The sequence below is a fragment of the Triturus cristatus genome, chromosome 5_2, assembly GCF_964204655.1.
Source record: "Triturus cristatus chromosome 5_2, aTriCri1.1, whole genome shotgun sequence".
Lineage (NCBI taxonomy): Eukaryota > Metazoa > Chordata > Amphibia > Caudata > Salamandridae > Triturus > Triturus cristatus.
Window position 1 is genome coordinate 169971738 of NC_140588.1, and position 24804 is coordinate 169996541.

A 24804-nucleotide genomic window follows, 5' to 3' on the forward strand; every position below is an offset into this window, starting at 1 on the left:
CTAAATATCAGACTAGGATTTTGCCGAAATTTTGCATAATTACTAAAAGGAAAATATGTGAATTTCAAACAGTCCTTAGAAATGTGTTCTTTTGAAACCTGCACCTGTGGTGTTACACATGAAGTGTGAAAATTACATCTATATGGTCCACAATACAACAAGAGACCAAAGAATGAAGTAGGGCTATTAAAACAAAGATTAAAACACTCTGAATCGTTGTTGCTTTTTTCCTGGAATACAGACATTACATACCTTTTTCTATTCACTGCATGGTTGTAGTACCTAGTTGATCTCAAGAGAGATGAGAGGGTGTTGGGAGCAGCCTGGACTGTGTTTGCAGCCTCTGAAATCTAAAGACCCAGATTTGAATCCCAGCCTTGAGTGATTGTAGGCAAATCATTGAATCTCCCTCTGCCTAAAAATGTGAAATGTAATGTGTATGAAATGTATTAGGGCAATCCCAAGCTTTGTGTATGTGCATATGCACAAGTGGCTTTGACTATTTCATATGCACCCTTGTGCACGGTACTAGATATTTGCACAGAGATGGGCTTGCCTAAGCATGCACCATCACTGTGATTTTTTAAAAAAAACACCTTCAGTCACTGCAAGGCTGTCCTTCTGCACTTCTAGAATGAAATCTAAGAAGATAAAAAGAAAGGAAATGTATATTTCCAGGAATTAAAATAATAAAACCACACACAGACTGGTGGTTTCCCTGTCTATTAGTGTCTATAAATATTTGATTCCCTCCAGGAGCAGCATAGAAAGAGTTCCTTCCTTTCTGGGAAACACCGAAGAGCCCATCAAACAGCACTTAAAGGAGTCTAAGCATAGGATACTCCAGGAGCTCACACCAGACCACTTATAGGAGCACAAACCCTTATTCCTACAGCAGCTACGTAACAGAGCATCACCTGCCGCACACACCACGCCTGTGATAAGGGTCTCTCTACAGGAGCTCCATAAAAAGAGCATCACCTGCAGCTCACACCAGGCTTCTGATACAGGTCTCAGTTTGGGAGCTCAATAGCAAGAGGACAATGATATGGGTCTTTCTACAGGAGCTCAATAACAGAGCATCACCTGCTTCTCTCACCAGGCCCTTGCTATGGGTGTCTGTACAGGAGTGATGGCAAATAGCCCTCTCTGAAGGGTCGCCCCAGACTATTTGCCTTCCTCCTCCTTTTCTTCTCTTCTTTTTGTTGGCTTTAGGACTCTGGGTACTTTACCACTTCTAACCAGTGCTAAAGCGCATGTGCTCCATCCCCAAAACATGGTAACATTGGCTCATACCGAATCAGCATATTTAATTTACTTTTAAATACAGAGTTAAGTGCACTACATGGGTCCAGGGCCTGTAAATTAAATACTACTAGTGGGCCTGCAGCACTGCGTGTGTCACCCACTGAAGTAGCCCTTTAACCATGTTTCTGGCCTGCCAGTGCAGGGCCTGTGTGTGCACTTTATTGTCACTTCGACTTGGCATTTAAAACTACTTGCCAAACCCTAAACTACCCTTTTATTACATACAAGTCATCCCTAAGGTAGGCCCTAAGAGCAGGGTGCTGTGTAAGTAAAAGGCAAGACATGTACTGTTATATGTTTCACGCCCTGGTAGTGACAAACAGCTTATTTTGTTTTCCACTACTTTGATGCCTATTCCTCTCGTCGGGTAGCATTGGGAATCCCTTAATATACTTTTAATCTGTAATTCCTGATCAGAGAGATGTGGCTTTTTCATATTTCATATGTTTGGAATCGTCTTGCTAAATTCTCTTTACTGGTGAATTTGGATTTAACATTACTGTTTTAGAAATGCCACTTTTAGCAAGTGGACATTTCTCTGCTCTTAGCTCTCTTGTGCCTTACAGCCTGTCTCTAATACGGGTTGGGTGACAGCTACACTTTGTGCATTCCCTCTAGACAGCCATGAACACGGGAAGGTGGTGCTTATCCGCATTCTGAGCACTCACCTGCATTCTAATGGGCTTTACTGGGCAAGGAGGAATTTTAGGAGCAGACACACTTCAATGGGTAGTGTCTTGTCAGCACTCAAAGAACTGTTTTCCCCCAGGGATAGTCTGGCAGATAGGACTGGGCTGAAAGGGATTGTGTGCAGTTCAGAGGCCAGCCTGTGATGTCACCTCCACTTCGAAGGCACTTATGGGAGTAAGTACTCGGTCCCTGACCCATACAAATAAAAGACTTCTGGACCTACAACTGGATTCTGTCAGAAGAACTGCGGTGCTGCACTAAGGACTCAATAGGACTGCTGATCTTTAAGGCCTGCTTTTCGGTGTGTTGCCCTGTTGCCTGCTTCTCTCTGACTCTGCTGAAGGAGATCTGGTCTCTGCTTCTTCCGCAAGTGTGCTCCAAGGACTTGTTGGCTTGCCTCCTGTTGCTGGAGACTCAGGGATAACAAAGTCCTCACCCCTGCCACGCCTGACTGTGTGTAGCAAAACTCGTGCTTCGAACCAGTTGCGGGAGCAGAACCGGCACATTGCCTTTGGCATCGATGCAGCGCCTCAAGACCCGACGCATCGGACCCTCATTCACCACCACAGCACTCTCTGGAGATCAACGCATCCCTCTGCTGCGTGGAGCAAACTGGTGCATCACACTTCAGCATGGACGTATCGCTGCCCCAGCGCTTGTCTTCGCAACCGAAACATTGTCTTCACTGTGTGGGACAGATCAACGCATCTCATACGCATCTTGCCGTTGTGACCAGTAAATGTACTTTGTTCATTGGAGCCTGCGTGGGTCCTGCATCATGCCTGCACTCCATCGAGGTTGGCCCGAACTTTGACTTTGCCTCGGTTCAGCGTAAACTAAAGTAACCCCATAGCGCTATTTGCTTAGAAGCGCTTATTTTGCATTTACTTCACCATTTCAAATTCTACTTGATGGATGTTGATCGTTTTAGTCTTGTTTTGTTCAGAATATGATAATCTATTTATCTAACCTGGTGTGGAGTCTTTTTGTGGTGTATTTACTGTGTTGTTGTATGCGTTATTACACAAATATGTTACCACACTGCCTTCTAAGTTAAGCCTGACTGCTCTGTGCCAAGCTACCAGAGTTTGAGCACAGGATAATTTAGGATGTGTAGTCACTTACCCTGACTAGGATTGTGGTCCCATCTTTTACAGGGTGCATACTCCTGCCAACTAGAGACCCAACTGCTAACAAGGAGCTCTATAACAAGGCGTCCTCTGCAGCTCACATCAGGCCCGTGATAAACATATGTCTAAGCGACCCTAACAACAAGGCATCGTCTACCACTCCCACAAGGGCCTCCATAAGGGTCGCTCTACAGGAGCTGAATAATTTCTGGCTCACATCAGGCCCGTGGAAAGGGTCTCCCACTAGAAGCTCCATAACAGAGAATTCCCTGCTGCTCACATCAGGCCTGTGATAAAGGTCTCTCTAGCTCAGTCAAATAACAAGGTGTCTCCTACCACTAGCACCGGACCTGTGATAGAGATCTCACTACTGGAGCTCCATAACTGGGAATCCCCTCCTCTTCACACCAGACCTGCGATAAGGGTCTCTCCATTCAGGAGATCAATAACATGGCATCGCATGCCACTCACGCCAGGCCCCTGATATGGGTCTCTCTTCACGGGAGTTAAATAACATGGCGTCACCTGCCACTCACCCACTCCAGGCCTGTGATAATGTCTCTCTCTCTCTCTACAAGAGTTCCAAAACACGGCATCACAGCTTCACACACCAGGCCATGATAGGGGTCTCTCTAAGGGAGTTAAATATAGGGCATCACCTGCTATTCGTGCCAGGCCTGTGATATGGGACCTACTCCTCAATAATAAGGGTCTCTCTCTGAGGAGCTTAATAACTAGGCATCACCTACTGCTCACTCCAGGACTAAGGTAACAGTCTCTCTCTACAGGAGCTCAATAGCAGGGTATTGCCAGCTGCATACTCCAGGCCTGTGATAATGTCTCTCTCTCATAAAGAGCTCTATAACAGAGCATCACCTGCCACTGACGCCAGGTCCCTGATAAGAGTCTCTCTCTACAGGAGTTCTATAAGAGGGCACACTTTGCTCCTCAAGCCAGGTCCGTGATAAGGGTCTCTCTCTAAGAAGCGCAATAACAGGGCATCGCCTGCTGCTCACATGAGCCCTCTCATCAGGCCTGTGATAAGGGGCTTTCTATATGAGTTCAATAACAGGGAGTCACCTGCTGTTCTCCCAAAGCCTGTGATAAAGATGTGTCGAAGGGAGCTCAATTACAAGGCGCTGCCGCCCCTCCCACCAGGCCCTCGATAATCATAAAGGTCACTCTACAGGTGCTGCATACCAGGGTATCATCTGTGGCTCACACCCGGCCCCTGATAAGGGTCTTTCTAGGGGACCTAAATAACAAGGTGTCACCGGCCACTTCACCAGGCCCGTGATAGGGGTCTCTCTACAGGAGCTCCAATAAGCTGGGCATCACTTCCTTCTCTCACCAGGCCTGCGATAGGGGTCTCTCTCTCTGAGGAGCTTAATGACCGAGTATTACCTGCCCCTCACTCCAGGCATCTGATACGGTCTCTCTCTACAGGACCTCCATAATAGTACAGATGGTACAAAATGCGGCTGCGAGAATAATTAGGCAAGTACTGTATCGGCACCACATCTCTCCGCATATAAGACAGCTTCACTGGCTGCCGGTAGCGAAAAGGATAGAGTTCAAGGCTTTGACCATGGCCTTTCGGGCGCTCCATGGCAGATGTCCTAGCTACCTTAAACAACGGTTATGCCGCTACCAACAAAAACGATCATTGAGGTCCAACTCTCAGAACTTGCTCTGCATACCTCGCTATGCAAAGTCACGCATAGGGGGCAGATCCTTCACGGTGGAGGCGGCCAGGCTGTGGAACTCCCTGCCGACTAATATGCGCCTGATCCAATCTGAACTTGTGTTCAGAAAAACCTTGAAGACCAGGCTTTTAAGTCATGGCTAGAATGTTTGGCTATGCACCTCTCATGCCTGCCCACTATAGCACCGGGACACCTCTGTTTGAGGTAGCTGTTGCGCTCTATAAATGCTGAGCTTAATAACAGAGAAACTACTGCCGTCTGCTGCTCATGCCAGGTCCTCGAGAAGGGTCTCTCTACAGGAGCACCTAACAGGGCAGCACCTGCTGCTCAGACCGGCGACCTTCAGCAGTTTTCTGAAGCAGCTGTTGTGGCACGAGGGGAGGTGGGTGGAATAAGAGTCAATGTATGGAGCCGCTTTCCACCCAGCACACGCAGGGCCCTCTGCACTGCTGTGAGGCAAGAGGGCGCTGTTAATGCTACACAGCTTATCCACTGCGAACTGCCATCTCAGGGAACTCCATTGTCATCAACCAGGTAATGGGCCACAGAAAACCAGACTCTTGACTAGTTTCTCGCCTGGGAGCTACCTGGTTAATAGCACAATTGCTTACTTTTTCCAGAAAATAAACATTGAAAACTGTACCCAGAAATGATGCCTTCCAGATACCCTGTATCACCAAGGCAAATACCTGGCGAATTAATAAATGTGGCTGCTGAGGAGTTAAGCTCTCGCGGATGTGGCCTAACGGCTAGAGCGTCGACCCCGAAGCTGGGGAACCCAGTTCGTGTCTAGGCGTAGGCTCTGTAAGTCTTGGCAAATCACTTCATCCCCCCCGTGTCTAACAAAATGAACGTGTCCGTCTGTAACGCAACTGCTACTCGCGTAAAGCAATCTGATACCTTCGGGTAGAGTTCTCGCTATATAAAACTACCCGCCAAAAAGAGAACCTCTAGAGAGAGTAAGATAACTTACTGATAATATAGGTCCTTCCCTAAAAAAAATTACAACCAACAGAGAATTATGGTTAATGAATCTTAATTTGCTTAAGGACCTAATTAGAGAGTCTGTGAATTGGTGGGTCTGGATTTAGATTCTGCAGAGAGCTGCAGCAGTAATTCATGAATCCACAGTATAATCCTCACCGTCGGTGCATCTGGTCCAGACCTGTACTGTGCACTGCATTACAAACAAAATGGTGTCCCAGTGCATGGAGGAAGCTGTGCCAAGGGTGGCCACCTAACTCCATATCATCAAGGACGTGGTTTCAAATTCTGATATATCATTTGATAAGCTAATATTTTATGGGTTTTTCGCTTCATTTGCCTCTATTGATCTAATCAGACTCGCGCATCTGAAGTGAAGACAGTGATTTTGTTAAAGGGTCCGCGATTTATCGCAGACGGCTCCAATTGTACAGAACATGCTCCCAACATTCTTGAAACACATTGGCTAAATAGTCACAGGTATGTCTTGTCAAATTAACATAATCCTTGCACAGGACACCTAAAAGTTTACAAACACCACAGGAAACTGAAAGGCGGGCCGCGTCCAAAATGCACTGGGCATTCATTGGCTGTTTACTGAAAGACTAAGGTTGAATCCAATGAAACACAGGCAGCCAAACTGTGCCTCAGCAAACTATTTCCTAACTAAGAAATGTACTCAACCAGGATCTATTGCCAAGCAGAGGTCCTGATTTTAAAAGTCTTCCTTGTGGCATTGGCACTTTCATAGTGTCCAGCCCCCTGTGGTCTACTCTCATGCTTGGCCAAAAGCCTCTCAGGTGAGAGCAGTAGGTGTGACTCCACTGCCAGAGATTCCCAAAGCCTTGCCCTGAATCCTAGGGGCTACTAGTAGGAGTCCCGACCAGCTACATATGACCACTCTTCCTAGAAAGACATTGCTAACTTGCTGTGGCAGCTTGTGCCTTATTCCCTCCACACTGCAGGAGCCGGTATTGACCTAATGGACAATCTGCTGCATGAAAGCACCAGGAGATGTCAGTATCTGCCCCCAGACTGCATCAGTCTCCGAAAGCACCATGAGATGTCAGTATCTGCCCCCAGACTGCAGCAGTTCCTGAAAGCACCAGGAGATGTCAGTATCTGCCCCCAGGCTACATCAGTCCCCGAAAGCACCATGAGATGTCGGTATCTGGCCCCAGACTGCAGCAGTTCCCTAAAGCACCAGGAGATGTCAGTATCTGCCCCCAGACTGCATCAGTCTCCGAAAGCACCATGAGATGTCAGTATCTGCCCCCAGACTGCAGCAGTTCCTGAAAGCACCAGGAGATGTCAGTATCTGCCCCCAGGCTACATCAGTCCCCGAAAGCACCATGAGATGTCGGTATCTGGCCCCAGACTGCAGCAGTTCCCGAAAGCACCAGGAGATGTAAGTATCTGCCCCCAGACTGCAGCAGTTCCTGAAAGCACCATGAGATGTCAGTAACTGCCCCCAGACTGCAGCAGTTCCCGAAACCACCATGAGATGTCAGTATCTGCCCCCACACTGCAGCAGTCCCCGAAAGCACCATGAGATGTCAGTATCTGCCCCCAGACTGCAGCAGTCCCCGAAAGCACCATGAGATGTCAGTATCTGCCTCTAGACTGCAGCAGTTCCCGAAAGCACCATAAGATGTCAGTATCTGCCCCCAGACTGCAGCAGTTCCTGAAAACAACATGAGATGTCAGTATCTATCCCCAGACTGCAGCAGTTCCTGAAAGCACCAGGAGATGTCAGTATCTGCCACAGACTGCAGCAGTTCCTGAAAACACCAGGATATGTCAGAATTTGCCTCCAGACAGCAGTAGTTCCTGAAAGCACCATGGGATGTCAGAATCTGCCTCCAGACTGCAGCAATTCCCGAAAGCTCCATGAGATGTCAGTATCTGCCCCCAGACTACAGCAGTCCCCGAAATCACCATGAGATGTCAGGATCTGCCCCCAGACTGCAGCAGTTCCTGAAATAACCAAGAGATGTCAGTTTCTGTCCCCAGACATCAGCAGTACCTGAAAGCACCAGGAGATGTCAGCATCTGCCCCCAGACTGCAGCAGTTCCTGAAAGCACCATGATATGTCAGTATCTGTCCCCAGACTGCAGCAGTTCCTGAAAGCACCAGGAGATGTCAGTATCTGGTCCCAGACTGCAGCAGTTCCCGAAAGCACGGGGAGATGTCAGTATCTGCCCCCAGACTGCAGCAGTTCCTGAAAGCACCATGAGATGTCAGTATCTGCCCCCAGACTGCAGCAGTTCCTGAAAACACCATGAGATGTCAGTATCTGCCCCCAGACTGCAGCAATCCCCGAAAGCACCATGAGATGTCAGTATCTGCCGCCAGACTGCAGCAGTCCCCGAAAGCACCATGAGATGTCAGTATCTGCCCCCAGACTGCAGCAGTTCCTGAAATAACCAAGAGATGTCAGTATCTATCCCCAGATATCAGCAGTCCCTGAAAGCACCAGGAGATGTCAGTATCTGCCCCCAGACTGCAGCAGTTCCTAAAAGCGCCATGATATGTCAGTATCTGTCCCCAGACTGCAGCAGTTCCTGAAAGCACCAGGAGATGTCAGTATCGGCCCCCAGACTGCAGCAGTTCCTGAAAACAACAGGAGATGTCAGTATATGCCCCCAGACTGTGGCAGTCCCCTTCTCTCCTACTTGTGCCTCTCTAAGGCACTGTGTCTATCAGAAGAGAGAGCAGCAGTCAAACGGCATCAAAAAGAAAGGGAACAGGGATGCTGAGTACAGTGGACAGGTCAGTTAGTGTGAGGTTGGAATCAGAGGTGGCTAAAAAGAACAAAATCTTCTGAAACTATTTTGTTAGACTTCCATTTACAGGTAAGTGCATCTAAAATATAACCAGGGCCACTGGAATTATGAGATTTTGCAGCTGCATTGTTTACCATATAATCAGGGATGTTCTACTTTAGTCACATAATCCATTTTATACTGCACAATATGCAGATTTTAACAACAACAAAAAATTGTTTCTAACCCAAATGGCTCAAAAGGTACTAAAAGTGCTGCAACATGTGCTGCAACACAGTGGAACGCCATGTGCAAACGTTGACTGGCTCCCTTTATGTTCCTTATTGTGTATATGGGTGTTCATATGGTACTAATGAGGTGGAACCTTTGCTCAGAAAGTGCTGACATGTAAAGATTACAAAACAAGGCAGTAATACTATCACAGAATGTGCTGCATTCTGCTGCATAGTTTGCATTTTTTTGTCGTATAATTTAGTCAGCCCTGCTCAGTTCCTAATTTGTAAAAGAATAAGTGCTGGGGCCCAAAGTTTTGCTCAAAAGCCAGCTGCCAGCTCTTTTGCCCTATACCAAGGCTGCATAGTCTTGATTACCTCTCATGTCTGGTCCTGCTGAATAATTCCAGTGGATCTGAATATAAAGTGCACACCCTTTAAATGCAAATTAAATGCAAGCTGCACTAGTCTGTGCAAATACATTTTTCTGGTAGGAACGGTCACTTGGTTAATGTTCTCACTTCAGATGCTTGGGGAGAACCAGAGGGTTACTGATTTAAATCCTGGTTGGTGCATTGGAGAATGATGACGTGTATTCATTCTGCTATGAGGTTCCAGGCTGTGACAAAAGGCCCAGTCTATATGTAGGTCATTAGTATAAAAATTATATTACACAAAGTATAAGATAGGTGGCCACAGTTTAAATTCATTACACTTAGTATAAGGTAGATTGCACACAGAATAAGATAGGCTGCAACAACAGGGGCAAAATGATTTAGGACTTTATTTACTAGCATTTTGCATGAGTTTGCACTACAAAAGTGAAGCAAATTGGTGCAAAATGTTAATTTCAAATGTACTTTCTTGTGCAAAATGTATTTTGTGCTGAAAAGTCACTTGAAAGTAATGCAAAGCAGCATTTAGCGCTGCTTCGCATTACTTTACGTAAAGGGGGTGTTCCATGGGCGATACATGGGCGTTCCCATGCCACCACCCATGGTTTTGAGTCACAAATCCGATTTACTAAAAAATGTATAGAGTTTTTGCATCAAAAAATGGTTCCATTTCGACACAGCAGCTATTGAGGAGAAGTGCTTTTATTTCTCTTTTTTTATCCCACCTTTGCATGTGTGCTGCACTGTACAGCACACATCCAAAGTAGGAAAAGTTTTAAAGTTAGTCTAAGCATAGTGTTTTATACTTCCAATACAAATCCTATGCTAGACTCACGCAGACACTCTTGCAATATGGTGCAAAGGTGTGTTTGTGGCACTAGGCAGCATGAATCTGCACCAGCCCTGGGGAGAGAGCAGGACAGGGTCATATCTCTGTAGAAATGATGCTTTCCTGCTCCCTCCCTATCATGCACAGCATCGCAGCATTTTTGGTTGCTGCAGTGCATTGCATGAGATTTTAGTGAGTCTACCACTTAGGGGCATATTTACAAGCCCCTTGCGCTGCCGTTGCATCTCTTTTTGTGATGCAACAGCGGTGTACACCACCAAATCATATTTATGAGGCCACGCAAAGCCATTTTGTGTGGCTTTAAATGGCCTCATAGATTTGGAGTTAGGCAAGGTAGTGCAAATCGCTGCGTTGCCTTACTCTGCGCAAGAGAGGCATTCAATGGGCGTTGCGGTGGGTGCTCACACGCAACACCCATGGATTTTGACTCACCCCACAGAGCTACAAAACCATGTAATCCTGGGGAGGTGCCAAAACCGTACGCCTCCCCAAGGGAGGCTGAACAAGGAGAAATAACTTTATTTCTCCTCGTTTTTTCCTCATTCTGCAGCACACATAGAAAGAGGAAAAAGCCTCCCAGGATTGCCTTTGAGCAGGAAGGTGTAGCGTTGGCGCTAGGCTGACGAAACAGAGCCAGACAGGAAAGGACAATAACGTGCTGTATGCCATAGACAAGGCCCCTTCCTGCCCTTTCACTTTGATGCAGTGCAGGGCAGTGCAGCTAGCTGACTTCCAAGTAAATCCTGCCCACTTCAAAAAAACATGCGAGAGAGAGAGAGAGAGAGAGAGAGAGAGAGAGAGACTCTGCCAGAGGGTAATTTGAAAAAAAATATATGTGCAGGGGCTCTCGTCAGGAGGCAGCTGGTACCAGCCCATTTCATCTGTTAGCACGGTCTAAAATAGAACCAACTACTAACCTTGAAAGAGCAGAGAGGATGTGGGGTATTGGTCAGAGCTGCCGACTTCGGAGCCAGGAAACCAGCTTGGAGTCTCTTCGTTGACTCAACATCCTTTCTGGGCATATCACTTAGGGGCATATTATCAAGAACTGCATTAAAATTAATGGGCTTGATAATATACCCTAGAGAATTTCAATAGAAGCCCAAGTTTGATGTCCTTCACACCAGAACCTGGGCTTCTATTGGAATTCTCTAGGGCATATTATCAAGCCCCTTATGGTCACTTTAGCGGCAGTTTCCTGCCGCTAAAGCGGCGATAATTTTAACGCCGTTCTTGATAATATGCCCCTTAATCTCCCCGTGCCTGAAATAAATATCCTAAACTGGTGCTCATGAAAAGCACCGAAACCAACTGCCTCAAATTAAGCACTCCTCTGCCTTACCAAAGGCAAGAAGGTTGTTCCCTCTAAGAATGCACATTGTTAGTGCGCAGCTTAATGCTGGCCTGCCCACCAATGTAACTATCAGAACCAGGGCCAGACTGGCCGGTAGCAGGCACCGGGCAATGCCCAGGTGCGCCGCACAGGTGGGGCCGGTTTTGGGCCCCTGGGGCCGTTTTTGTTACAGGCCGAAATCGGCCCTGTAACAAAACCGGCCGAAAACCGGCCCTCGCAAAGAGCTCGGAGGCGCCCCCAAGCCCCACGGGGGCCGGCCGAGCACTTTGCCAGGGCCGGTTTTGCAGAGGCCGCCGCATCCACCCGCAGGGTGGGGGAGGCTCAAGGGCCGGCGCCATAACCCACGCGGTGCCAACAGGGGGATGGAACTGGTCCTGGGCGCCCCGAAGCGGCCAGGACCAGCGGAAACGGGGTGCGCACCAGCCACCCCGACTGGAAGTGACCTTGTGACCTTGGCACCCATGGGGGGCGACCAATGGCCAACCTTGCTACCTTTGAACCCCCCAATCAAAGGGGGTTCACCTGAAGCCCCTAGGGGGCTCAAGGGGATTTAAGCACCGCCGCTCCCCAACCAGAAGCATAACGTCTTCGAAGGAGCTGGGAGAGCGGCGCGACAACGACATCGTTTGAAGAGGACCGACTGCGGCAGGAGGCGGCGAGGGACGGCCGAAGCAGAAGGAAGACCCCACAGAGCGCCGGTCAAGTTCTCCACCCAGCTCCCCGGGAACCCGAAGCGACGGGAAAAGACGACGAGCTCGGCGGCCTTGTCAAGCTCCAGCGCGGTAAGCAATTGTCCATTTTGGGGCGCGCATTGAGCCGCTTCATCAGACGAACAGCACGCACGTGCAAGGAAGTTCAAAGGCGGGTCCGGAATTCCTTCCGACCCAGCGGCGCAGAACAGCCCGCAGAAAGCAGACCTAGGCCTTGGGGACAACATGGCGGAAGAACAGCCAGGAGACATGGCAGAAGTGCTGAAGAGAATCCGCGAGATATCGGCGGTACACGGAGACGAATGGCTCCAACCCCACTTGGCCAAAGGGAAGGAGAATAGGCCGGACGGCCAGGCGGAGGAGGAAGCAGGCCCGTCAGCACCCAAGAAGCCTAGGACCACGCCGAGGACGAAGACGTCCAAAAGGAATCCCCCAAAGAGAGCGCGCCAGAAGCTCCCGCCGCCAAGGTCAGACGACAGCAGGCAGGACGAGACGAACGACAGAGCGGTTAATGGTGAGCATATTAGTACCATTGTAAAAGAATGCTTGAAATCGCTCGCTCCGTCGTTACTGAACAGCTCAGGGCAGGGGGCGGCTGGGCCCAGGGAACAACGCACCGACGAGACAGGGGGCTTAACGTGGCATATGATGGACCCGGGGTGGGCCCGGCAGTCAAGGGTGCAGGAGCAGGCGGGCCTGTCGCCGCAGGGGGATCAGGTTTCCCCATTACCCGGGTGGGGGTATAATACTGGGTCCGGGAGCCCGGGGTCGGGGGGGCTAGGCAGCGACCTTTACGCCAGACCATCCCCCGGCCCCGCTTCCTTGACGACGAAAGCCACGGGGCTCGCGTGCCTTATTCCTCTCGCAGTGAAAGAGAGGATATGGCGCAAGGAGTTCATCGATATATTCTCGCTCCTAGAAATACAGCTAGAGGGCCTCGACCTGACCACGTGTGACAGGAGAGAGGATGAAAAAAGGGAGAGGCGAGGGGCCAGAAAGGAGCGGAACTTCGAGAATTGGCTAGACGCGTTCAGGGTCATGGCATGTATCATAGTAGAGAGGTTCCCCCATTGCGCAGCTGACCTATGGCTGTATGAGGCTAACATACATTCTGCGCAGAGGCAATTCCCCGGGGACGCATGGTTGGAGTATGATAAGGGCTTCAGGTTAAAGATGCAGAGGCACCCAGAGATGGAGTGGAACGAGGAGGACGTTTCAGGTTTTATTCATAAAATGCTCGCTGCCAAAGAAGTGAGAGCCTGGACGGGGAAATACGACCAGTCCTTTCGGAGTTCGTCCCACAAGGGGAAGAACAAAAGTTACCAGAAACATTCCTCTGGGCGGTCCAACTCCCCCCCCGCGACCAAGGCCATATGCTGGAGATTCGATGCAGGGGATTGCTCATGGGGTTCCTCGTGCAAATTCCAACATGCGTGCTCAAGCTGCGGGGGAAAACACGCTGCAGCAACATGCAAAGGCTCCAAGCAGGAAGCAAAGAGCGAAAAGAAAGAGAAACACAAGAAGCACTAGCCCGAAGGCCAGTGGGGGCAGGACACTAGTAGACATTCAGCAGTGCCAGCTGGCTAGGTCCCCCATTAATACGCAACAGCTGCGCAGTTTAGCAAACAGGTATCCAAACAAAACAGACGCCAGGACGCTGGTTGAGGGTTTCGAAGAAGGCTTCATTATCCCGTTTCAAGGCCCACTGCCATTAACGGGAGCGAATAACTTACAGTCAGCGAGGCAGCATCCCCGGGTGGTGAGCGCGAAGATAGACAAGGAGAAGAGCCTGGGTAGAATCGAGGGCCCCCTCCCTCTGGAAGTGTGCGAGGGAATAGTCATCTCCCCACTAGGAGTAGTTCCGAAAAATGAAAAGGGCCAATTCAGGCTAATACACCACTTGTCATACCCCGAGGGGGGGTCCGTAAACGATGGCATCGACCAGGAAGCATGCTCGGTGGGTTACGCGTCAGTGGATGACGCGATCGCACTAGTCAAAGCATCAGGGAAAGGGGCCCTCATGGCCAAGGCGGACATCGAATCTGCCTTTCGCTTATTACCGGTACATCCGACCAGCTTCCACCTGCTGGGCTTCCAATGGGAAGGGGACACGTACGTCGACAAAGCCATGCCCATGGGATGTGCCATATCTTGTGCCTATTTTGAACAATTCGCTACCTTTCTGGAATGGGCCCTTCACGACAGGCATCAAGGGGGCGGGAAGCTGCACTACCTGGACGATTTCCTGTTCACAGGACCGGCGGGATCCTCGACGTGCGCCAATACATTGGCGGCGTTCGAGGACCTGACCGAAACACTCGGAGTCCCCTTAGCGAGAGAGAAGACGACAGGTCCAACGACTAGACTGACTTTCTTGGGCATCGAGCTTGACTCCACGGCGGGGACCGCCAGGCTCCCCTCGGAGAAGGTGCAGGAGTTCAGGGAAGAAATAGCCAAACTACGGGGCCGGCGCAAAGCCACCCTCAGGGATATCCAGGGGGTGGTAGGCAGGCTGAACTTTGCGGCGAGGGTCATCCCGCCCGCCAGGGTCTTTTCCAGGCGCCTCACCGCGCTAACGGCTGGCATTACCCACAAGCACCACCACATCCGTCTGAGCACGGGTGTAAGGCAGGATCTACAGGTATGGGACGAATTCCTGCAGGATTTCAATGGTGTGCTGATCTGGAAAAAGGGTTGGGTAACAGCGGATCAGCTATCCCTATACACAGACGCAGCCGGGAGCCTGGGATTTGGGGCGGTCCTGGGGAACAGATGGTGTGCCAGCCAGTGGCCAGACAGGTGGCATGCGCAGGGGCTCACAAAAAACATCACGTTCCTCGAACTATTCCCAATAGTAGTGGCTCTGACGGTATGGAAAAAACAGATAAGGAACCTAAAGCTCACCTTGTGGTCGGATAACTTGGGGGTGGTGCAGGCCATTAACAGAGGCGCAGCAAGATGCCCGGGCATGTTGAGGTTAATGCGAGAGTTGGTTAAATTGCAGCTCGAGGGGAACCTGGAGCTGAAGGCTCGACACGTACCGGGGACGGAGAACACGGTCGCCGATGCGCTATCCCGGTCCCAGATGACACGGTTCAAACAACTTCTACCCGGTGCGGACGAGGTGATGACCCCCTTTCCACCATACCTGTGGGACCTGGGGGGGTTGACTTGTCCAGATTAATAGGGCACTCGCTCACCTCGGAGGCACACAGGAGATACAAGAAATACGCGGCCACAGTAATGAGAATCGGGGGCATAGAGTCGCTGGAAGACAAAGCAAAGATGCGCACAGCGGTGGAGAAATTCGTGCAATGGGCATTCGACGCGAAGAAAACAAGGTCTTGGGCACAGGCGCACCTGGCCGCCGTTGCATACTTTGCCAGGCTCCACACAGGTGAGGACCCCACGGCAACTGTCTACCTGAAGGCAGCCCTGAAGGGCTGGCGGAAAATGGAGGGGACCAAGAAGGACGCCAGACGCCCCATTGATTATGACAAGCTGGGTCAGTTACTTAGCGCCCTAACCAGCATCATTGCAGACAGATATGAACGGCTACTCTTCGGGGCCGCGTTCACCACGGCTTTCTTTGGGGCGTTTCGGGTAAGCGAATTAGTGGCCCCCAACAGGTCAGGCCCGGCACAGCGCTGCTTGCAGGCAAGGGACATCAAGCCGATGGTAAAAGCTGTGGAGCTCACGCTTAGGCAATCCAAAACGGATAGGGCCCGAAAAGGGGCGACGATACGCCTACATTGTATTCCAGAGGTGGGGCGCTGCGCAGTGTGCTGGCTTTTTCAATACATGGCGGTCCGCCCGGCGGGGGATGGCCCCCTCTTTGTGCACCAAGATGGAAGGAACTTGAGCAGGTTCCAGTTCACGGCCGTAATGCGCCAGGGCCTCAGTAAGGCGGGGCTTCAGGCAACATCATTTGCCCCGCACTCCTTCAGGATCGGGGCGGCGACCTCGGCATCGCAGTACGGCATGCCAGAGGACAGGATCCAGGCCGTGGGCAGATGGCGGTCCAGGGCCTACAAATCTTACATACGCCCGCATCTCATATAAAAAAAAAAAAAAAAAAAAAACCAGAAAAGGGGGGAGGGGTAGTGGGGGGGGGGAGCAGCCGCCTTGGGATGCCGCACGGCAGGGTGTATTGCCCCCCTCCCTCGTCCACACCCGGTGCGCAGAAAGCCACCCTAATGGAACATTTTCTCTCGACAGGAGGACGCCCGCAACTGGTATGGGTCGTGGGACACTCATTCATATCCAGAATGGAGTCCTGGTGGAGGCGAGTGGGGCACAAGGAAAGCGGACCCAAGGCGTCATACATCCGCTGGATCGGACGGCCCGGCATGAGATGGGAGCAGTTGCTACCGACCCTGGACGACCTCATGGCAGACTCAGCCTGGCTGCCGGACGTGCTGATCATACATCTAGGAGGGAACGACCTAACGCGGTTGGGTCACAAGGCGGTGGGCCAAGCCATCCAGAAGGACATCGCCAAAGCGGCGGCATGGCTGGGAACCACGACAGTGGTTTGGTCGGAGATGATCAGCAGGAGGCACTGGGGGGGTGCCGACTCCAACAAAGCGGTGGATAACGCAAGGCGCAAGTTAAATACCGCCATGCACAAGTTTTGCTCAACCAACGGCCTGGAATCAATCCGGCACGGCCTCATCCACCCAGGCCGCCCAGAGCTATATGGACAAGATGGGGTGCATCTGTCCGACAAGGGAATGGAGGTGTTCTGGGGCAACTTGTGGGGCGCAATGACGCTCGCGGGTTGTCGTTAAAAAAAAAAAAAAAAAAAGGAGCAAGAGAAGGGGGAATGTAGGTAGCCACGAACCAAGGGGCAAAAGGGGGGGAGCCGCAGTAAGACGTGAGCCTCCCTGCGGCGTGGCGGAAATCCTACAATCGTTGGCTAACCAAACACACCGGTGGGCGGTGTGTAGGAGGAGGGCCAGTCACTTTTCAATGCCGCACGGCAGGGTGACGTGGCCGCACAAAGGAGGGGAGGAAAAGACGGAGACGGCACTCGCGGCCCAGACCCGGCCGGACGGCAGGGCGCAAATGGTAGCGAGCTGGGGACCTAACTCCAGGCAAAGAAGCTCCCCTCCATGTCACCCAAAAGGGGGTGTGGCCAACCAACTACCGGAACACCAAGAAACTGATTAAGAACTGGTTGTACACAAGGGCCATTTACGAACTGATGGGTGCACAAGAGACAGACACCGGTACCAGGGGAAGGTGTCATAAACTGTAATGTGATGTGCATGATTTATGGTTAAAGTTCGCAAATGAAGATTGTACAACCAGTATGTTATTAATATTGTTATTAATAATCATTATTGATATTAATAAATCTGCGGCCAACAATGACCATCACCAAGAACTGAGATTGTTGGCTGACATTATTTGCTAGGATGGTTTGAGAATATGGAGGACGTAGGCAGTTGCCGACCGGCAAGTAAGTATGGACGGTTGACCCACTGAGTAGGCACCTGCGAGGGTTATTGCAGAGGCCGCCGCATCCACCCGCAGGGTGGGGGAGGCTCAAGGGCCGGCGCCATAACCCACGCGGTGCCAACAGGGGGATGGAACTGGTCCTGGGCGCCCCGAAGCGGCCAGGACCAGCGGAAACGGGGTGCGCACCAGCCACCCCGACAGGAAGTGACCTTGTGACCTTGGCGCCCATGGGGGGCGACCAATGGCCAACCTTGCTACCTTTGAACCCCCCAATCAAAGGGGGTTCACCTGAAGCCCCTAGGGGGCTCAAGGGGATTTAAGCACCGCCGCTCCCCAACCAGAAGCATAACGTCTTCGAAGGAGCTGGGAGAGCGGCGCGACAACGACATCGTTTGAAGCCCACCCACCCACACCTGAGGAACAGCAGAGTCGCAGTGCTGGACAGTGGGGAAGGCGTTGGCGGAAATCCTACAATCGTTGGCTAACCAAACACACCGGTGGGCGGTGTGTAGGAGGGCCAGTCACTTTTCAATGCCGCACGGCAGGGTGACGTGGCCGCACAAAGGAGGGGAGGAAAAGACGGAGACGGCACTCGCGGCCCAGACCCGGCCGGACGGCAGGGCGCAAATGGTAGCGAGCTGGGGACCTAACTCCAGGCAAAGAAGCTCCCCTCCATGTCACCCAAAAGGGGGTGTGGCCAACCAACTACCGGAACACCAAGAAACTGATTAAGAACTGGTTGTACACAAGGGCCATTTACGAACTGATGGGTGCACGAGAGACAGACACCGGTACCAGGGGAAGGTGTCATAAACTGTAATGTGATGTGCATGATTTATGGTTAAAGTTCGCAAATGAAGATTGTACAACCAGTATGTTATTAATATTGTTATTAATAATCATTATTGATATTAATAAATCTGCGGCCAACAATGACCATCACCAAGAACTGAGATTGTTGGCTGACATTATTTGCTAGGATGGTTTGAGAATATGGAGGACGTAGGCAGTTGCCGACCGGCAAGTAAGTATGGACGGTTGACCCACTGAGTAGGCACCTGCGAGGGTTATTGGTTCCCAGTCCGGCCCTGATCAGAACACCCCTTCTGTTCCCTCTGCCGAACTGCAATTGACGAGCACTGCATACAGAGAATAACACTGTTCTCGTTAATCCCCGTATTGTAGGGTCGCCAGCTTTACCCGTTTCAGGGCAAACATACAGAACACGAGTGCTTGAAACGTTGCGTTTTCTTCACTCCATGTTATCGTTCGCGCATTTTAGGCGTGTTGCTCATTTAAAAAGCTATTTCATTTACAAAGAATATGTCTCTGGCTGAACATTCATATTTACTGACTTTTTTAATAACCGTGGCTTATTGACTGTCGACAACTGTGGCGTTCTGAATTTCTGTCTAGTGCTTATGGCCTGACCTGCTCCACAGCGCTAGACAGGTGATCCAAGGAAGCTAGGGCTCACCAGAGTATGCATATTGAGAAACGTACATGCATATGTTACGTTTTCTCACTCATAATTCTATAATTAAGCGATTGTCAGTTAGAAGTTATGGCACTGTCTAAAGACAACATTGGGAAAACTGCAAAAACTAATACATTTTGAGGTAGAAATACCACCACAGAGGCATGTTGAAGGGCTATTAATCAGCTGAGACAGGTGAGGAGAGGATTATGAGATTTTTTTGAGAACTTGTTGCAGTAAACAGGCTAAAAGCGGACGCAAATCATTTGACGGATTTTACAAAAAAAAAGAGTGATTTTAAGGTTTTACTTTTGACTTTTAAAGGGCTAACCGGCTATGCGGTGAGATTTATATCAACATGTTTATTCGTTGTATTGTCTTCCTGTGTGACGTAGCTTCATATACTACTTATCGTGCCAGCACCTTGAGACAGTGTCGTGTAGTGTACACATAGGCTGCCCACACATCACAAACTTTCCAGGGCTTACGCGAACACCGCCGGATACCGGGTCCAAATCAATGGCGTAACATAGGCCCCTGTAGACTTCTCGGTGGGGAGGGGGGGGGGCTGCGAGCACCAGGGGGGGGGCACTCTGGCACTGTTATCTGGCCTGAGAGCTCCTGACTAGGTCCGGAGCGTGGGGGCATCCTCCATGTACTTTGCAGGGGGGGGTCCTCTCTCAAGTTTCATTACGCCACTAATCCACATATCCTATCAGCCGAGCTCTTTCAGCGAAAACGTGGTACCCACCAGCTCAACCTTTAAACCCTCATGGGTCGTCGGAGGCTTCACACTCTCCCTACGATGAAAGGCTTGCTTGTGATGGTAAACCAGACTCACATGCTGTGTTGTTAGGTGTGTGTATTTGTGTGCGTGTGTTTTTATAAAGATACAGAGGTTTTATTATAGCCTCTTTAGTGGTACCAAATTTGGTCTGGTCACTAACTTGCGACTGTATACATGACTTGCAGATGCAGACTTTGCCATCCCCTACAGTAGTAAAAACAGCGTTGCTACCTTTAAAGTTAAGGCCACTCCTTTTGTTGACCTCGAAAGAAAGAATGCGTGAGTCAACCTGGAAGAGTACCCTTAAGAGTTAAACACATATCTTTGAAAAGAAGACACCAGCCCTCCATGAATGTATCTTACAGTGGTTAAAAATAAGTTTAACAAGCACTGCGTCACATTTTGAGCCTCTCCCTGGCACACCTGAGAGACCCTCTAGTTTACCCACCCTACATGGCTACTCACAGTGGTGAAGTTCACAGCGCTGCAGTCGTCGTTGCGGTACCGGCAGCGCAGCAGCATGTCCTCCATGTTGTGGCCCGTGCGCTGGAAGAAGTCCCCCATGCTGAAGGCCTTGCTGCAGACTGATTTGGGGGAGTCGTCGGTCAGGCCTAGCGCCTCCACGTAGTCACCCACGTCCTCGTCCTCCAAGCCCAGGAGCGGGCCAGCGCACAGCACGTCGTTTTTGGTGAGGGCCGACTTGCGGAACCGGTTGTAGTTGCAGATGGTGATGGCGGGAAATTTCATCACGGTGCTCTCTTTCTCGTCCAGGGTGGTGACGTGGTGGAACTCCGAGTAGTACTGGATGCGATCGGCCACCTGGAAGAGGAAGCAGCCGAGGGAGGCCAGGAAGGCGCAGGCCCACACCCCGCGACGGAGGGTCACCCCGCCCGGCAGAAAGATGTGGCTGATGCCGTGCAGGGTGCAGTTGCTGGCGAAGGCGGTGAGGTCAGAAGCCTTGGGCTCCTCTTCCTCATCCTCCGGCTGCTTCGAGTCCATCTCCATCCGGATTTTGTCTTTGGTCTCGTCCGCCCCGGTCTCGCATAAAGGGAACATGGGCTGCAGGTGTCCCCTCGAACAGTGCATCGCCCCCTGGGTAAAGGAGAGCGTCCTCACAACGAAAGATTTGTGGGGGTGCAGGAAGGAGGAAGGCTTGATTGGACTCACTCGGATAAGAACATGTGAACAGTCAAAGACTCGGGGTGGTGGATGAAGAGATGGAAGAAGAGTTAGACAGTCGAGGAACTTTTAGACAGCAGCCAGCCCAGACTTCGAGGAGAAACAGGGAAGCTAGTATATATTTGAGTGGGTGAGGAAGAGGAGGGAGGAGGAAGATTTTGCACAAATAGTCAAACTTGAAAGTTGAATAGGAAGCTCTTAAAACCAAGGTTGAAGTGAAGAGTCGAAAGTAGTGGGTAGACCAATCGGCAAAATCGTTAGATTGGGTGCAAGAAGGAGATACATTAGAAAGGTGTTTCCAGGTAGGACCACACGGGAGATTACAGGGAGACGAATAAGCACAGGAGAGGCACAGAGGCAGCTCCGAGGGATGTAAGTGGAGAACGGCAGGAGCTGAAAGATAACGATGTGCTGGGTAGAAGGTCCGAACTTGGACTGAGCTCCTAACTCCAGCGACGGGAGGGTGGGGAGGAAGGAATGGCAGAGGCTGGAGTTCACCGGGGCAGCTGAGACAGTGTAGAGTTTCTCGAGAAGATCCTGTCTGTGCAAGACGAATCGAATAAAGGGTGGAGAAAGCAATTAAGCCTGACCCTCGGGAGAGGAGGGTTGCGCCAGGTAGCCACAAAGATACAGAAGACGCGCGTTAATGTCCCGGGCAGAGCGGTGTAACTCTATCTCCTTCTCGGAGATGGATAAAAGACGGGATTGAGGCTGGGGAGAAGAAGCGGAGAAATGAAGGTTAAACACTGAACACGAGAAAGAAATAGAGACAGATGCCAGGGGAAGAAGAAAAAGCGAAAGAGACAAGAGGAGGGAAAGAAAGTAAATAGATTCAAAGGGAGGAAGAGATCATGAGACGGCAGGAGATGGAAGGGAGACAGGGAAGGAGAAGAGGACATCACAGCTCTGCATAGAGGCTGCGAGTGAGGTTAGAGAAAGGAGAGAAAAATACTCAGGTGACTATCTATCTATCTATCTATCTATCTATCTATCTATCTATCTATCTATCTATCTATCTATCTATCTATCTATCTATCTATCTATCTATCTATCTATCTATCTATCTATCTATCTATCTATCTATCTATCTATCTATCTAGCTATCTATCTAGCTATCTATCTATCTATCATGCCCTCTTTACATATGTACATATATTTGACTAGATATACATATATCAGTATGTACGTGCATATATACATATTCACTGAAAAAAACAGGGTTAAAGGGACGTTATAGTTAGGTTCAGATTCCACACACAAAACCTTAGAAATTCAGCATTTACAGTTACCTGAGCTAACTATAATTTTCGCCCCACAATGCACTGTTTATGACCTTACGTATAACATCGCTCATGACACAGTCCGTGACATCGCTTATGACATCTCAAATTACATCATGGATGACATCACCGATGAATTCATCCAGTGAGTGTGTTTCATACAAATTTCTGAGACTTAAAGATATATAATAAGTGGGAAACAGCCTTAACAACACGAGCTGATCCATGCGTGCCGTTTTCCCTCAAGCTGTACCATGATTGCCTTAACAACGCATGTGCCTTAACAACGCATATGCGTGGTTAAGGCAAAGCGCTGTCTAGGAGGCCCAGGAAGGGAAGACAGGAAGAGGAAGGACTATTGGGAGAGGAGACAGTGAGGTAAGTGGGGCTGGGACCTGGTCATAGGGGTAGAGGGGGTAGTTTTATGGGATGGGGATAGGTTTTAGGACTCAGGAGGGGGTCGGGGTAGTTTTTAGGGTGGGTGACAGTTTTTAGGGCTAAAGACACAGTCAGGTAAGTGGGGCTTGGTCTTGGGGGGGTGGAGGGGCATTTTTTCGAGGTGGGGGTAGGTTTTAGGACTCAGGAGGGGGTCGGATTAGCTTTTAGGGTTGGGGACAGTTTTTAGGGCTAAGAGTGGGGAAAAGGGACAGTTTACAAGTCAGGGTCGGGGTAGTTTAGGGATGTAGGGGATAGTTTTTAGGGCTCAGGGCAGGGGGGCTGGGGTCGGGGTAGTTTTTAGGGCATGGGCTTAATTTTTAGGGCTCAGGGCAGGGGGAAAAGAGACAATTTACAGGACAGGGGGCAGGGACAGGCTAGTTTAGGGATATAGGGATAGTTTTTATGGCTTAAGGCAGGGGACAGTTTTAGACCTCAGGGCAGGTGGGGGGGCTGGGTCGGGGTACTTCACGGAGGTAGGGAACTGTTAATTAGGGCTCAGAGCAGGGGGGCTGGGGTCAGGGTAGTTTTTGGGGTGAGGGGTTAATTTTTGGGCTCAGGGCAGGCAGAAAAGGGACAGTTTACAGGTCAGGGAACAGGGTTGGGGTACTTTAGGGATGTAGGGGATATTTTTTAGGGCTCAGGGAAGGGGGCCTGGGGTTCTGGTAGATTTTGGGGCATAGGCTTAATTTTTAGGACTCAGGACAGGGGGAGAAGGGACAGTTTACAGAGCAGGCTTGGGTGGTTTAGGGATGTAGGGGATAGTTTAGGGCTCAAGGCGGGGAGGCTGGGGTCGGGGTAGTTTTTGGGGTGTGGGTTTAATTTTTAGGGGGAAGGGGGAAAAGGGACAGATTACAGGGCAGGGGGAAGGGGTATGATCTTTAGCCTGCATGCCCCTTTACTAATCATGTCTTTACCACAAAAATGCATGGTAAAGGCATGTGTGCTAAAGACGCGGTCGTGGTAGAGATCGCGTGGTACAGGCATGCGTTGTTCAGGCCTGAATTGTACCATCATACAACCATACTAAGCTACTGCAAAAGTTAAATTAGTATTCTTTCTGTACTACTAATTAATGATACTATTTCTAACATATGTCATCTGATTTATGATCCTGTTTTTAAAGTGGGTGTACTATTTATCAGTAAACTAGCCTCTACACTGATACATGTCCCCGATGATATGTGTGCACGATAGTGCTTTGCAACAGTCTAAGCTGTTCATTGAGATTTCACTCTACAGTGATGGCTGAGTATAGGTCTCTTTTACGACATACTGACCAGTTTACTTAGACCTCTCTTCGTTGTAATCAATGACTGTAGTAGTTTATTGCAAACATAAGGAGATGATGAACGGAGCGCTGAAGCTTTTCAGACACTTACCCCCAGTCACAGATCTGGGTTGAATCCATCATCATTCTTTAGCTCACTTTGCCACCCCAGTTCAGACCCAGCCATATGCAAATCAGTCTTGACACTTTACCTCATGGGAACAGTCCAGCCTGAACCGCCAAGCCAGTTCTTCCCTGGACCGTAAACAAGCATCCTTGGTCCAGTTTCAGGGTAGCACCCCTCATCAGCCAGGCTAGCTTGAATCTAGTGGCAAAGTGAGCAAGGGACCCACGTCTGGGCATACCCTGCCAACTTAGGGTGAACAAAGCAAACACAAGAAGATGATGGACGGAGAGCTGAAACTTTTCAGACACTCACCCCCAGTCAGAGATCTGGATTGAATCCATCATCGTTCTTTAGCTCACTTCGCCACCCCCGTTCAGACCCAGCCATATGCAAATCAGTCTTGACCCTGTGCCTCATGGGAACCGTCCATCCCGAACTGCCAAGCAAGGTCTTCCCTGGATCTCAAACAAGCATCCTGGGACTGGTTTTGGGGTACCACCCCTCATCAGCCTGGCTAGCTTGAATCCAGTGGCAAAGTGAGCAAAGGACCCACGTCTGGGCATACCATGCCAATTTAGGGCGAACAAACCAAACAAAAGGAGATAATGGATGGAGCACTGAAACTTTTCAGACACTCACCTCCGTCACAGATCTGGGTCG

General features: G+C 50.2%; 1 protein-coding gene across 2 annotated transcripts in view; it reads right to left on the bottom strand.

Annotated features, from left to right (window-relative positions):
* LOC146822748 (acid-sensing ion channel 1C-like) overlaps positions 1–21489 on the bottom strand; it is a 437693-nt gene extending 416204 nt beyond the window's left edge. For both annotated transcript variants that reach the window (XM_085606934.1, XM_085606933.1), the window contains exon 1: positions 20319–21489. In XM_085606934.1, coding sequence (XP_085463060.1) covers positions 20319–20939 — 621 coding nt within the window. In that variant the 5' untranslated portion in view covers positions 20940–21489. The remainder of the gene's footprint in view (positions 1–20318) is intronic.
* Between the last annotated feature and the right edge of the window lie 3315 nt (positions 21490–24804).